The sequence below is a fragment of the Microtus pennsylvanicus genome, chromosome 5 (genome assembly GCF_037038515.1).
Source record: "Microtus pennsylvanicus isolate mMicPen1 chromosome 5, mMicPen1.hap1, whole genome shotgun sequence".
Taxonomy (NCBI): Eukaryota; Metazoa; Chordata; class Mammalia; order Rodentia; family Cricetidae; genus Microtus; species Microtus pennsylvanicus.
Window position 1 is genome coordinate 51,949,055 of NC_134583.1, and position 11,138 is coordinate 51,960,192.

The window sequence follows — 11,138 nt, forward strand, 5'->3', positions numbered from 1 at the left end:
CAAGACAGGAATCCTGAGTTGGGGAACTTAGCACAGTTAATAGCATGGGCATGGGTTTAAGTAAGCAGGTGTCCTAACTGCCATGCTATTTCTCTGCATTTGAAATGTTAGGCAGTGCTCCGACTTACTGAGCCAGGCCCAGTATCATGTGGCCCGAGCACGCAAGCAGGATGAGGAAGAACGGGAGCTGCGGGCCAAGCAGGAGCAGGAGAAGGAGCTCTTAAGACAGAAGCTGCTCAAAGAGCAGGTGCGTGCACACATTGTTAGGAGCTAGTCGTCTGTCTACTCCCTCTGGTGGTTTGGTCACTTTCAGAGCATTTTGATAAGTCCCCATACTCCCTTCTAGGAAGAGAAACGTCTCAGAGAAAAGGAAGAGCAAAAGAAACTTTTGGAACAGCGGGCCCAGTATGTGGAGAAGACCAAAAATATCCTCATGTTTACTGGCGAGACTGAAGCAACAAAGGAGAAGAAACGAGGTGGAGGTGGAGGGCGGGTAAGACTAGACTGGACGTCCAGTCTGCCTTTGGGCTTTCTGAAATGAAGAGCATAGTTAGTTGGCTGTTCTTAGTTCCTGAGTCTTGACTTCCTCTACCAGCACAGGATTGCAGTGTCCAGTGTGGGCAGTGGCCCTGCCTTCTTGGTGCGTGTGGGGCTGTGGGTGAACAAAGGTCTTGACACACACGTGCTTTGCAATTCTGCTGCCGACCTCACCAAGCCAGGTGGTCCTGCTTTCATGATGGGTTGCCTTACACTTCTTTGACTTCACATGGTGTAAAAACGAGTATTCGGTAGAACTGTACTTTGAATCTTGGTCTTTTGCCAAGTTGAGGTATTTGGCATGAAGTTCTGTTGTGATGTTTGGTGGCTGCAGAGACACACAGCTCCCAGTCAGCCATGTGATCTTGAGGGTGAACAACCAATACTTTTCTGCATTCTGTGGGCTAAATGGGTTAAATGCATTTCTGATTGAAGATGTGTTTGCCTTGTGCTGAGTCCTCAGGTAGTTGATGATATTTCCCAAATCTGAGATAGTGGGACTCCTCTTGAAATTCGGGCCTAGCCACGCCCGTCTTCCGTGTAACTTAGTAAAGGCCTGCACTTGTCAGAGACCTGCAAGGGTGCTGTACGGTTCTCTGCACGCCCGTCTTCCGTGTAACTTAGTAAAGGCCTGCACTTGTCAGAGACCTGCAAGGGTGCTGTACGGTTCTCTGCACGCCCGTCTTCCGTGTAACTTAGTAAAGGCCTGCACTTGTCAGAGACCTGCAAGGGTGCTGTACGGTTCTCTGCACGCCCGTCTTCCGTGTAACTTAGTAAAGGCCTGCACTTGTCAGAGACCTGCAAGGGTGCTGTACGGTTCTCTGCACGCCCGTCTTCCGTGTAACTTAGTAAAGGCCTGCACTTGTCAGAGACCTGCAAGGGTGCTGTACGGTTCTCTGCACGCCCGTCTTCCGTGTACCTTAGTAAAGGCCTGCACTTGTCAGAGACCTGCAAGGTGCTGTACGGTTCTCTGCACGCCCGTCTTCCGTGTACCTTAGTAAAGGCCTGCACTTGTCAGAGACCTGCAAGGGTGCTGTACGGTTCTCTGCACGCCCGTCTTCCGTGTAACTTAGTAAAGGCCTGCACTTGTCAGAGACCTGCAAGGTGCTGTGCGGTTCTCTGCACGCCCGTCTTCCGTGTACCTTAGTAAAGGCCTGCACTTGTCAGAGACCTGCAAGGGTGCTGTACGGTTCTCTGCACGCCCGTCTTCCGTGTACCTTAGTAAAGGCCTGCACTTGTCAGAGACCTGCAAGGTGCTGTACGGCTCTCTGCACGCCCGTCTTCCGTGTACCTTAGTAAAGGCCTGCACTTGTCAGAGACCTGCAAGGGTGCTGTACGGTTCTCTGCACGCCCGTCTTCCGTGTACCTTAGTAAAGGCCTGCACTTGTCAGAGACCTGCAAGGTGCTGTACGGTTCTCTGCACGCCCGTCTTCCGTGTAACTTAGTAAAGGCCTGCACTTGTCAGAGACCTGCAAGGTGCTGTACGGTTCTCTGCACGCCCGTCTTCCGTGTAACTTAGTAAAGGCCTGCACTTGTCAGAGACCTGCAAGGGTGCTGTACGGTTCTCTGCACGCCCGTCTTCCGTGTACCTTAGTAAAGGCCTGCACTTGTCAGAGACCTGCAAGGTGCTGTACGGCTCTCTGCACGCCCGTCTTCCGTGTACCTTAGTAAAGGCCTGCACTTGTCAGAGACCTGCAAGGGTGCTGTACGGTTCTCTGCACGCCCGTCTTCCGTGTACCTTAGTAAAGGCCTGCACTTGTCAGAGACCTGCAAGGGTGCTGTACGGCTCTCTGCACGCCCGTCTTCCGTGTAACTTAGTAAAGGCCTGCACTTGTCAGAGACCTGCAAGGTGCTGTACGGTTCTCTGCACGCCCGTCTTCCGTGTAACTTAGTAAAGGCCTGCACTTGTCAGAGACCTGCAAGGTGCTGTACGGTTCTCTGCACGCCCGTCTTCCGTGTAACTTAGTAAAGGCCTGCACTTGTCAGAGACCTGCAAGGTGCTGTACGGTTCTCTGCACGCCCGTCTTCCGTGTAACTTAGTAAAGGCCTGCACTTGTCAGAGACCTGCAAGGGTGCTGTGCGGTTCTCTGCACGCCCGTCTTCCGTGTACCTTAGTAAAGGCCTGCACTTGTCAGAGACCTGCAAGGGTGCTGTACGGTTCTCTGCACGCCCGTCTTCCGTGTACCTTAGTAAAGGCCTGCACTTGTCAGAGACCTGCAAGGGTGCTGTACGGTTCTCTGCACGCCCGTCTTCCGTGTAACTTAGTAAAGGCCTGCACTTGTCAGAGACCTGCAAGGTGCTGTACGGTTCTCTGCACGCCCGTCTTCCGTGTACCTTAGTAAAGGCCTGCACTTGTCAGAGACCTGCAAGGTGCTGTACGGTTCTCTGCACGCCCGTCTTCCGTGTAACTTAGTAAAGGCCTGCACTTGTCAGAGACCTGCAAGGTGCTGTACGGTTCTCTGCACGCCCGTCTTCCGTGTAACTTAGTAAAGGCCTGCACTTGTCAGAGACCTGCAAGGTGCTGTACGGTTCTCTGCACGCCCGTCTTCCGTGTAACTTAGTAAAGGCCTGCACTTGTCAGAGACCTGCAAGGTGCTGTACGGTTCTCTGCACGCCCGTCTTCCGTGTAACTTAGTAAAGGCCTGCACTTGTCAGAGACCTGCAAGGTGCTGTACGGTTCTCTGCACGCCCGTCTTCCGTGTAACTTAGTAAAGGCCTGCACTTGTCAGAGACCTGCAAGGTGCTGTACGGTTCTCTGCACGCCCGTCTTCCGTGTAACTTAGTAAAGGCCTGCACTTGTCAGAGACCTGCAAGGGTGCTGTGCGGTTCTCTGCACGCCCGTCTTCCGTGTACCTTAGTAAAGGCCTGCACTTGTCAGAGACCTGCAAGGGTGCTGTACGGTTCTCTGCACGCCCGTCTTCCGTGTACCTTAGTAAAGGCCTGCACTTGTCAGAGACCTGCAAGGGTGCTGTACGGCTCTCTGCACGCCCGTCTTCCGTGTAACTTAGTAAAGGCCTGCACTTGTCAGAGACCTGCAAGGTGCTGTACGGTTCTCTGCACGCCCGTCTTCCGTGTAACTTAGTAAAGGCCTGCACTTGTCAGAGACCTGCAAGGTGCTGTACGGTTCTCTGCACGCCCGTCTTCCGTGTACCTTAGTAAAGGCCTGCACTTGTCAGAGACCTGCAAGGGTGCTGTACGGTTCTCTGCACCCTAGCAGTGCTGTCACTACCTACAAGTAGCTGACTGTGGTCTCCTTGGATCATAGCGTTCTAAGAAAGGAGGCGAATTTGATGAGTTTGTCAACGACGACACCGATGAGGACCTCCCTATATCCAAAAAGAAGAAGAGAAGGAAGGGCAGTGGCAGTGAACAGGAAGGCGACGAGGAGGAAGGTGGAGAGAGGAAGAAGAAGAGGAGAAGAAGGTAATGTCTTCATTAATCTTCTAAGTGTCTAGAAAGTCAGGAGACCTTTCTTTTCTGTAATATAAATCTCCATCTTCCTAAACCGACTCCCTGCTTTAACCTGTTTCAATATCCCACAGACTTAAGTTACATGAATATCTACTTGTCCCCTGAAAACAGCTGACAGTCACCATTGTCTTTCTTGTCATTTTGTTTCTTGAAGCAGGGTCTCATGTACCCAGACTGGCTTTGAATTCACTCTGTAACCTAGGTTGGCCTTGAACTTCCAGAGATCTACTTGTCTCTGCCCCTGTACTGGGATTATGGGTGTGCAGCACCATGCTTTCTTGTATTTTGGACACGGATGTGAAGTGAGCAGCCTGGGTGGCAACTGTACCGACTATGCCAGTGCAGTCCTGGCATCACTGAGCCCGTTCCTCTCTGGGCTGTGAGTGAATGGTTGGGAAAGAGTCTTTTCACCGCCTGCTGCCATCTGTCTTGAGGTCCAGGGTGCCCCAAGCTTTCCTGCCCAGGAATCTCCTTTCAGCTCTTTTACCCAGGCCTGCCTGTATCTCTTGGCTGGTTATCCTTGAGAGAGAATTGTGACTGCATTAGACGGTCACAGGTATAGCTGTGGTAAGGATCTTGGTGGCAGCTGGGAAGGAAGAGTAGGGAAGATGTGGATCCCAGGGCATTTCTCGCTCACTCACTGCACCGAGCACAGGTTGCAGTGGAGGTGATGGAGGGAGCTGCACAGGGACAAGTTAGTAGCAGGTGCCATGCACACCAGTGGTCGGCAGACTGTGTGCCCTGTGCCTTGAGCTGTAGTGGAGCTGAGGTCAGCATCCATATTGAAAGGTTCTACTGCGGTAGCAAGGTAACCTCAGTCCTGGAGGTCCAAACCTCCTAACAAGCTCTTGTTGTTCACTGTTTAAGACCTCAGAAGGGAGAAGAGGGATCTGACGATGATGAAACAGAAAATGGCCCCAAACCAAAGAAGCGCCGTCCACCAAGAGCAGAGAAGAAGAAAGCTGTAAGTTCTAGAGCTGTCTTCCTGCCCCCCCCCCCGTGTGTGTGTATGTGTGTGTGTGTTAGACTGATGGGGTGCTGCCGTATACTTATTCTGCAACTTCTTCCAACATAAATGCTTGTTTTGTTTGGTGACTGTTGATTCTGTTGCTATAATAAACCTGATCTAATAAGATGTCCCAATAACGTGAGAATTTCAACTAATGGGCCATGCTTGACATTCTCTAGCCCAAGCCAGAACGCCTGCCTCCTTCAATGAAGGGAAAAATAAAATCCAAAGCCATTATATCATCGAGTGATGATTCTTCAGATGAGGATAAACTGAAAATTGCCGATGAAGGGTAAGAACCCCCAACCTCCCCCACCCCCGCCGTAAATTCTAATGGCGGGTAAATCCCAATCTGATGAAGGCAAGAATTTCCCCAGGGTAAATTCTAACAGTAGGAAGCCAAAGTGGCTACTAACCAGCCCTCTGCATCCTCTTCTTTGTCTCTGTTGTTGGCCCTTGTCCTCACTGTGTCCCCAGGCCTGTTGGTGAAGGGTCTAAGGCCAGTGGAAGAGGTGCAGAATTGTCTAGGAAGGGGGCTGTGAGGCTGAACTGCCGCCAGGCTTGTGCCCACAGTCAAGGCATCTGACTAGAAATAAATAAGTTTGCTGTGCTGTTTGCATCAATTAAACTTGTCCCAGTCATCATGAAAAGGGTCTGAGTATTGGGACAGCTGAATGAAGTGACCCATTGATATAGACTGGATCTCAGAGTGGATGTCAGTGCTGTCCTCTTGGTCACATCTCCATATTCTCAGAGTGGCCTGGCCTAGATAGTGCACATAGGGTTCCTTCTTTCCAGCTGGGCACAGGAGCCTTTCTGCAGTCCGCAGGGATGTTTTCCCTTCTAAAGGGAGTGGCACATTTCACCTCCCTCACCCTTCCTGGTCTGAGTCGTGTTGAAATGTGTCATGGAAGCCAGAGCTGTGGAAGATGTCTAAGGCAGCTTCTCAGTGGCCATATGGTTCTAACCTATTGGAGCTCCGGGAGGCCGTCCACTAGCTCCTGCTGCCTCACATTCCCCCAGTGGAACGTGGGAACAGAAGCTAGTAAGCTGATGAACCTTAACCCCAGCCTCGTGAAGACCTGGTGCCTTCACAAATCCTAGAATAGCAGTGAGGTCACTCTTCGGGTGTCTGTTGACATGGATGTTCTAGGACAGGAAGTGGCCTGTTGTCCCAGTCTTAGGACTCCTGAGCCTCAGCCACCATCAGAGGGCCGGTGTTTCACCTTTGTGCCTAGGATTTGTTGATATGATCAGCTGAAGACTTCCCACCCTTTGCCCTTTTGTAAAGCTTACATTTACAGAACAGCACAAAAAACAAGTATCACAGGAGCCCCGTGTCCGGCATCAGGCATGACCCATAGCAGAAAGTGCTGCTGAGTGTTCTAGTGTCTCACCCACGCCTCTCCCCTCCAGACATCCCAGGAACAGCAACAGCGATTCCGACGATGATGAGCGGCCCAATAGACGGGCCTCCTCCGAGAGCGAGTCAGATGACAACCAGAACAAGTCTGGCAGCGAAGCGGGCAGCCCTCCGAGGTCGGGAAGACAGGAGTCGGATGAGGATTCCGACAGTGACCAGCCGTCCAGAAAGAGAAGGCGCTCGGGCTCCGAGCAGTCGGACAATGAGTCTGTGCAGTCTGGGAGAAGCCCTTCCGGAGGTTCAGAAAATGATTCTCGCCCAGCTTCTCCAAGTGCAGAGTCAGACCGTGAGTCGGAGCAGGGGTCTGACAACGAGGGCTCTGGCCAAGGCTCTGGAAATGAATCAGAACCAGAGGGCTCAAACAATGAGGCCTCAGACCGAGGCTCAGAGCACGGATCAGATGACAGTGACTAGGTTTTGTTTCATTCAAGACTCCTGGGGGTGGGGGAGCTTTATAATATATAAAAGCTGTGATAAAAACATTTCAGATGCTTAGTCATTTGTGAAGTTTTCTTAAGGCAATTTTTTTTTCTATTTGTATATTTACTAAACTCCAAGAGACATTTCCTGTGCTATATCCAGAGTCTGAAACTGGAGCAATGAGATTCCTTCATTGTGGTGCAGCTCCACCTGTCATATGTGAAAACTGCATTCCTGCAAGGCTTGCCCAGGCTAGCCTGGTCTCTGGCAGGCAGCATGCTGCTATGTATGGTTTTTGTTGCAAGCTTACCAAATGTTGCAGAAACCAGGATATATGCCTTTGTTACCTGGTGAGTTGAAATGAAAGTTTTATTTCTGGAGGATGGAGGAAAAGACATCCCTGTGTGGAACTCTGAAGGTGTTCACAGTGTAAGGCTGCAGCCATGGGTCAGAGTTGCAAATACTGGGGTGGGTAAGGTGTGGAAAGTGCTTTTCTGTTTTTAGAATGGGAAGACCTCCCCCAGCCACGTAATAAATCCTTTACCAACCGTGGTGGGTAGCTGTGTGTCCTTTTTTTGCTCAGTAACATATTTAATACAAATATATTAAGCAAAAATTTGGAAAACTGTCTGAATCAAAGGCAGTTTTCTCAAGACTTTTGTAATTCATGGCAGACTCCTGGAAGCTTTTTTAAATGCACAAGAAAATTGAATTTGTATTTATTTTTGAAGTAAGGTCTCTACATAGCTCTTTCTGTCCCAGAATCCAGTATGTAGACCAGGCTAGCCTCCAACTCACAGAGATCCACCTCCCTATGCCTCGCACATGCTTGGAATAAAGGTGTGCACATCACACCAGGCTGAACCATAAACCCAGAACTGCTGGGCTAAAAAGTCAGTTTTGTTGCCATTTATGCAAGAAAAACCATTTTACTCTAAACCCAAAGCCTGAGTTACTGTTGTCAGATGCAGTACCGACAGCTCTTCCGTAACAGCAAGAGTGCACTGAGCTCTCGGGATGCTTAGGAAGATTTAAACAGAGGAAATGGTGAGGAGGTAAACCCCCAGGAAAATCGCCCTGTGGACGCATGGTCCTGGTCTTCTTGCCCAACTTGTCTGGACCAATGGGGCGAGGTCAGATACTCCTTCATAGGTTATCCTTTTACATTTTTTTCTTCCTCCTCCTCTTGGTACCACGCAGTCCTTGGGGCAAAACAGCCGCTTTCAGATCAGCTGCTGTAGTCCTTTAACTTCCCCCATAGAAAGATGCAGAGGGTCACTGGACCCTCATCTGAGAATCCCGCCACCCCTCTCAGCCCTCTGGAGGCAGTTCTGCCCTAATTGCACCTGGCCTCAGGGGCTGGGGCACCTGTGGAGTAAACAGGTTGTGGAAAGCCAGAGGAGACACCATGCTATGAGGAAGCCATCAGTCCATGCTCCGGTGAACTCATTGGTTTCCCCCGTTGGTCTTTGTTCTTAGAACCCCAGGAGGAGGGGGTAGATGTTGTTGACTACTCTTCAGGGAAGAAATTCTCAAAACACCAGTGTTCGAGAGGGGAAAAAAAGGTTTTTTTTGTAACAGGGTTTCTCTGTGTAACAGTCCTGACTATCCTGGAACTCCTTTGTAAACCAGGCTGGCCTCGAACTCACTGAGATCCATCTGCCTCTGCCTCCCCAGTGCTGGGATTAAAGGCATGTGCCACCCACCACTGCCTGGCCAGAAAAATATTTTTCATCTAATGCAGTTTAACTGCCTGAGGAGTTTCTAAATAATTGAAAATTATATTTACTATTCAGGCCTAAAATTTCATAGATATAAACTATAGTTTTGCCTATAAATCTGTATTTGGCTCTAATTTCTCACTTTGCTTTGTAGAAGAAATGTTTCTGGTAATATTTTCCATTTTTAAATATTAATTCTTGGAAAAGACTCTAACTTTGAGTTAATCAGAAGTATATTAATTACGTATTTATTTTGTGTGCGTGTGTAGCTGATCCAACCTTGCCACTGTCATTTCACCAGGGTCTAACCAGTATTTGGTCATGAAAGCTACAATGAACTAGTGACTGAACACTGAGAGGTGTGAGGCTTCCAGAGACCAGATTTTCAGATGTTTTAATGCTGGATTTGAGCTCATGTTCTCATCCACCTTGTCTTTCAAATAGATCTTTACGCCAAAGAGTCTTCCAGTACACATAAAGTCTCCTTTAAGAAGTCCACAGACAGCCGGGCGGTGGTGGCACACGCCTTTAATCCCAGCATTTGGGAGGCAGAGGCAGGCAGATTTCTGTGATTTTGAGGCCAGCCTGGTTTACAAGAGCTAGTTCCAGAACAGGAACCAAAAGCTACAGAGAAACCCTGTCTCGAAAATCAAAAAAAAAAAAAAGTCCACAGACTATGCCAAGCAGTGGTGACACACGCCTTTAATCCCAGCACTCAGGAGTCAGAGGCAGGTGGATCTCTCAAAATTTGAGCCCAGCCTGGCCTCTGGTCTACAGAGTAAGTTCTAGGACAACCAGGGCTATGCAGAGAAACCCTGTTTTCGGACCTGTTGAAAACACCGTACTCTATAGCCCTGTGACAACTCCCAAAGCTCTCGGTGTCAATCAGAGACACTCTGCTTTAAACTAGTTTAGCAGGAGCTTGGATAAGCTTGGACCATTGAACCTGGAGCAGAGCTGCACTTGTGGGAGATTGGTGACAGGAAAGTGTGACTCACAAGGCTCAGTGTAGCCAGGTTTTGTGGCATAGGCCAATATCCCCAGTGCTCCAGAGGCTGAGGTGAAAGGATCTCTGTCAGTTTGATACCAGCTTGGGCTACATAGTGAGGTCCAGATGAGCCTGGGACACATAATGAGGCCTGACTCAAAAAAAAAAAAAAAAAAGAAAAGAAAAGAAAAGATAAAACAAAACAACCTCCCCTCAGGCAAGAAGACCCAGTGTCATGAGACTCAGCTTCATGCTTTCTATCCCAGGTCAGATGGGTGCCACGCAGCAAAGCTGCCCCTGCCCTGCTCCAGAGGCATCCTCATTGTTCTTCAGACTCATTTGATTCTAATCGTGTGTCTGGGTCTCTGAGGGCTGTGATGCACATGAGTGCAAGCGCCTGCAGAGGCCAGAGACATTATTTCCCTGGAGCTGAGCTCCAGGCTGGCGCAAGGCACCCAACACAGCGGGTGCTGCAACCAAGCTCAGGTCCCCTGGGAAAGCAGCAATTGTTCTTGATCACTGAACCATGTCCTGTTTTTGTTTTGTTTTTTGAGACAGGGTTTCTCTGTGTAACCTCCCTAACTCTGCTGGTACTCCTCTGTGGACCAGACTGGCCTCCAACTCACAGAGATCCGCCTGCCTCTCCCTCCTGAGTGCTGGGATTAAAGGTGTATGCCACCCTGCCCAGCCACTGAACTATGTCTTAAAACATTTTTTTACATGGTCAGGTGTAGTAATAGGAGCGGCGGGGCTGCGTCCCTGGCACCCCGGCCACCTGGCTAGCTTAACACCCGAAATAATTACACGGACGCTGTATTCTTTTAATCACTGCTTGGCCCATTTCTATCTAGCCTCTTCTAGGCTAACTCTCGCACCTGGACTAGCCCATTTCTAATATTCTATGTAGCACAGCTAGGTGCGCTTACCGGGAAGATTCTAGCCTAAGTCCATCTTGGGTCGGAGCTTCATTGTGTGCGGCTGCCTGGGAGCTGGGAGCATGGCGTCTCTCTGAGGCGTCTGCTCCCGAGAGGAGAGCTATGGAGTCTGAGCTCACTTCCTCTTCCTCCCAGCGTTCTGTTCTGTTTACTCCACCTACCTATGTTCTAACCAATAAAATGGGCCAAGGCAGTTCCTTTATTAGCCAATGACCTTCCTCCAGTCAGGGAAAAACTTGTGGGAGTTGGTTCTCTCCATCCACCATATGGAGCCTGGGAATCGAATTTCTGTCATCAGACTTGACAGTAGGCATCTTTCCCTGTTGAACAACTATCTCACGCGTGCGCACACACAGAGAGATGATCTCTTAGATGCACTGCTCTCATTTCTCACAGAATTGACATAGAGGACGTATGTGTGGTGCCACAGCATGTGTGTAGAGGTCAGAGGACATCCTGCAGGAATTGGTCCTCTCCTTCTTCCCTGAGTCCCTGAGATGAGGTTTAGGTCATCTTATTGGCAAGCATCTTTACCTGCTAGGGCATCTCACGCACCTCCCCAGCAGACTTCTGTGTGCAGGATAGAAACCTAAACGGACCCTCTTTGGCCAGCATGGGTTATAACTTGGACACT

At 49.8% G+C, this 11,138-nt stretch overlaps 1 protein-coding gene across 1 annotated transcript in view; it reads left to right on the forward strand.

Moving 5' to 3' along the window:
* Ctr9 (CTR9 component of Paf1/RNA polymerase II complex) overlaps positions 1 to 7,412 on the forward strand; it is a 30,051-nt gene extending 22,639 nt beyond the window's left edge. Inside the window, exons 20-25 of the mRNA XM_075971898.1 lie at positions 112 to 247; positions 347 to 493; positions 3,803 to 3,960; positions 4,876 to 4,972; positions 5,197 to 5,309; positions 6,434 to 7,412. Of these exons, the coding sequence (XP_075828013.1) occupies positions 112 to 247; positions 347 to 493; positions 3,803 to 3,960; positions 4,876 to 4,972; positions 5,197 to 5,309; positions 6,434 to 6,854 (1,072 nt within the window). The 3' untranslated portion in view covers positions 6,855 to 7,412. The remainder of the gene's footprint in view (positions 1 to 111; positions 248 to 346; positions 494 to 3,802; positions 3,961 to 4,875; positions 4,973 to 5,196; positions 5,310 to 6,433) is intronic.
* Positions 7,413 to 11,138: the final 3,726 nt, after the last annotated feature.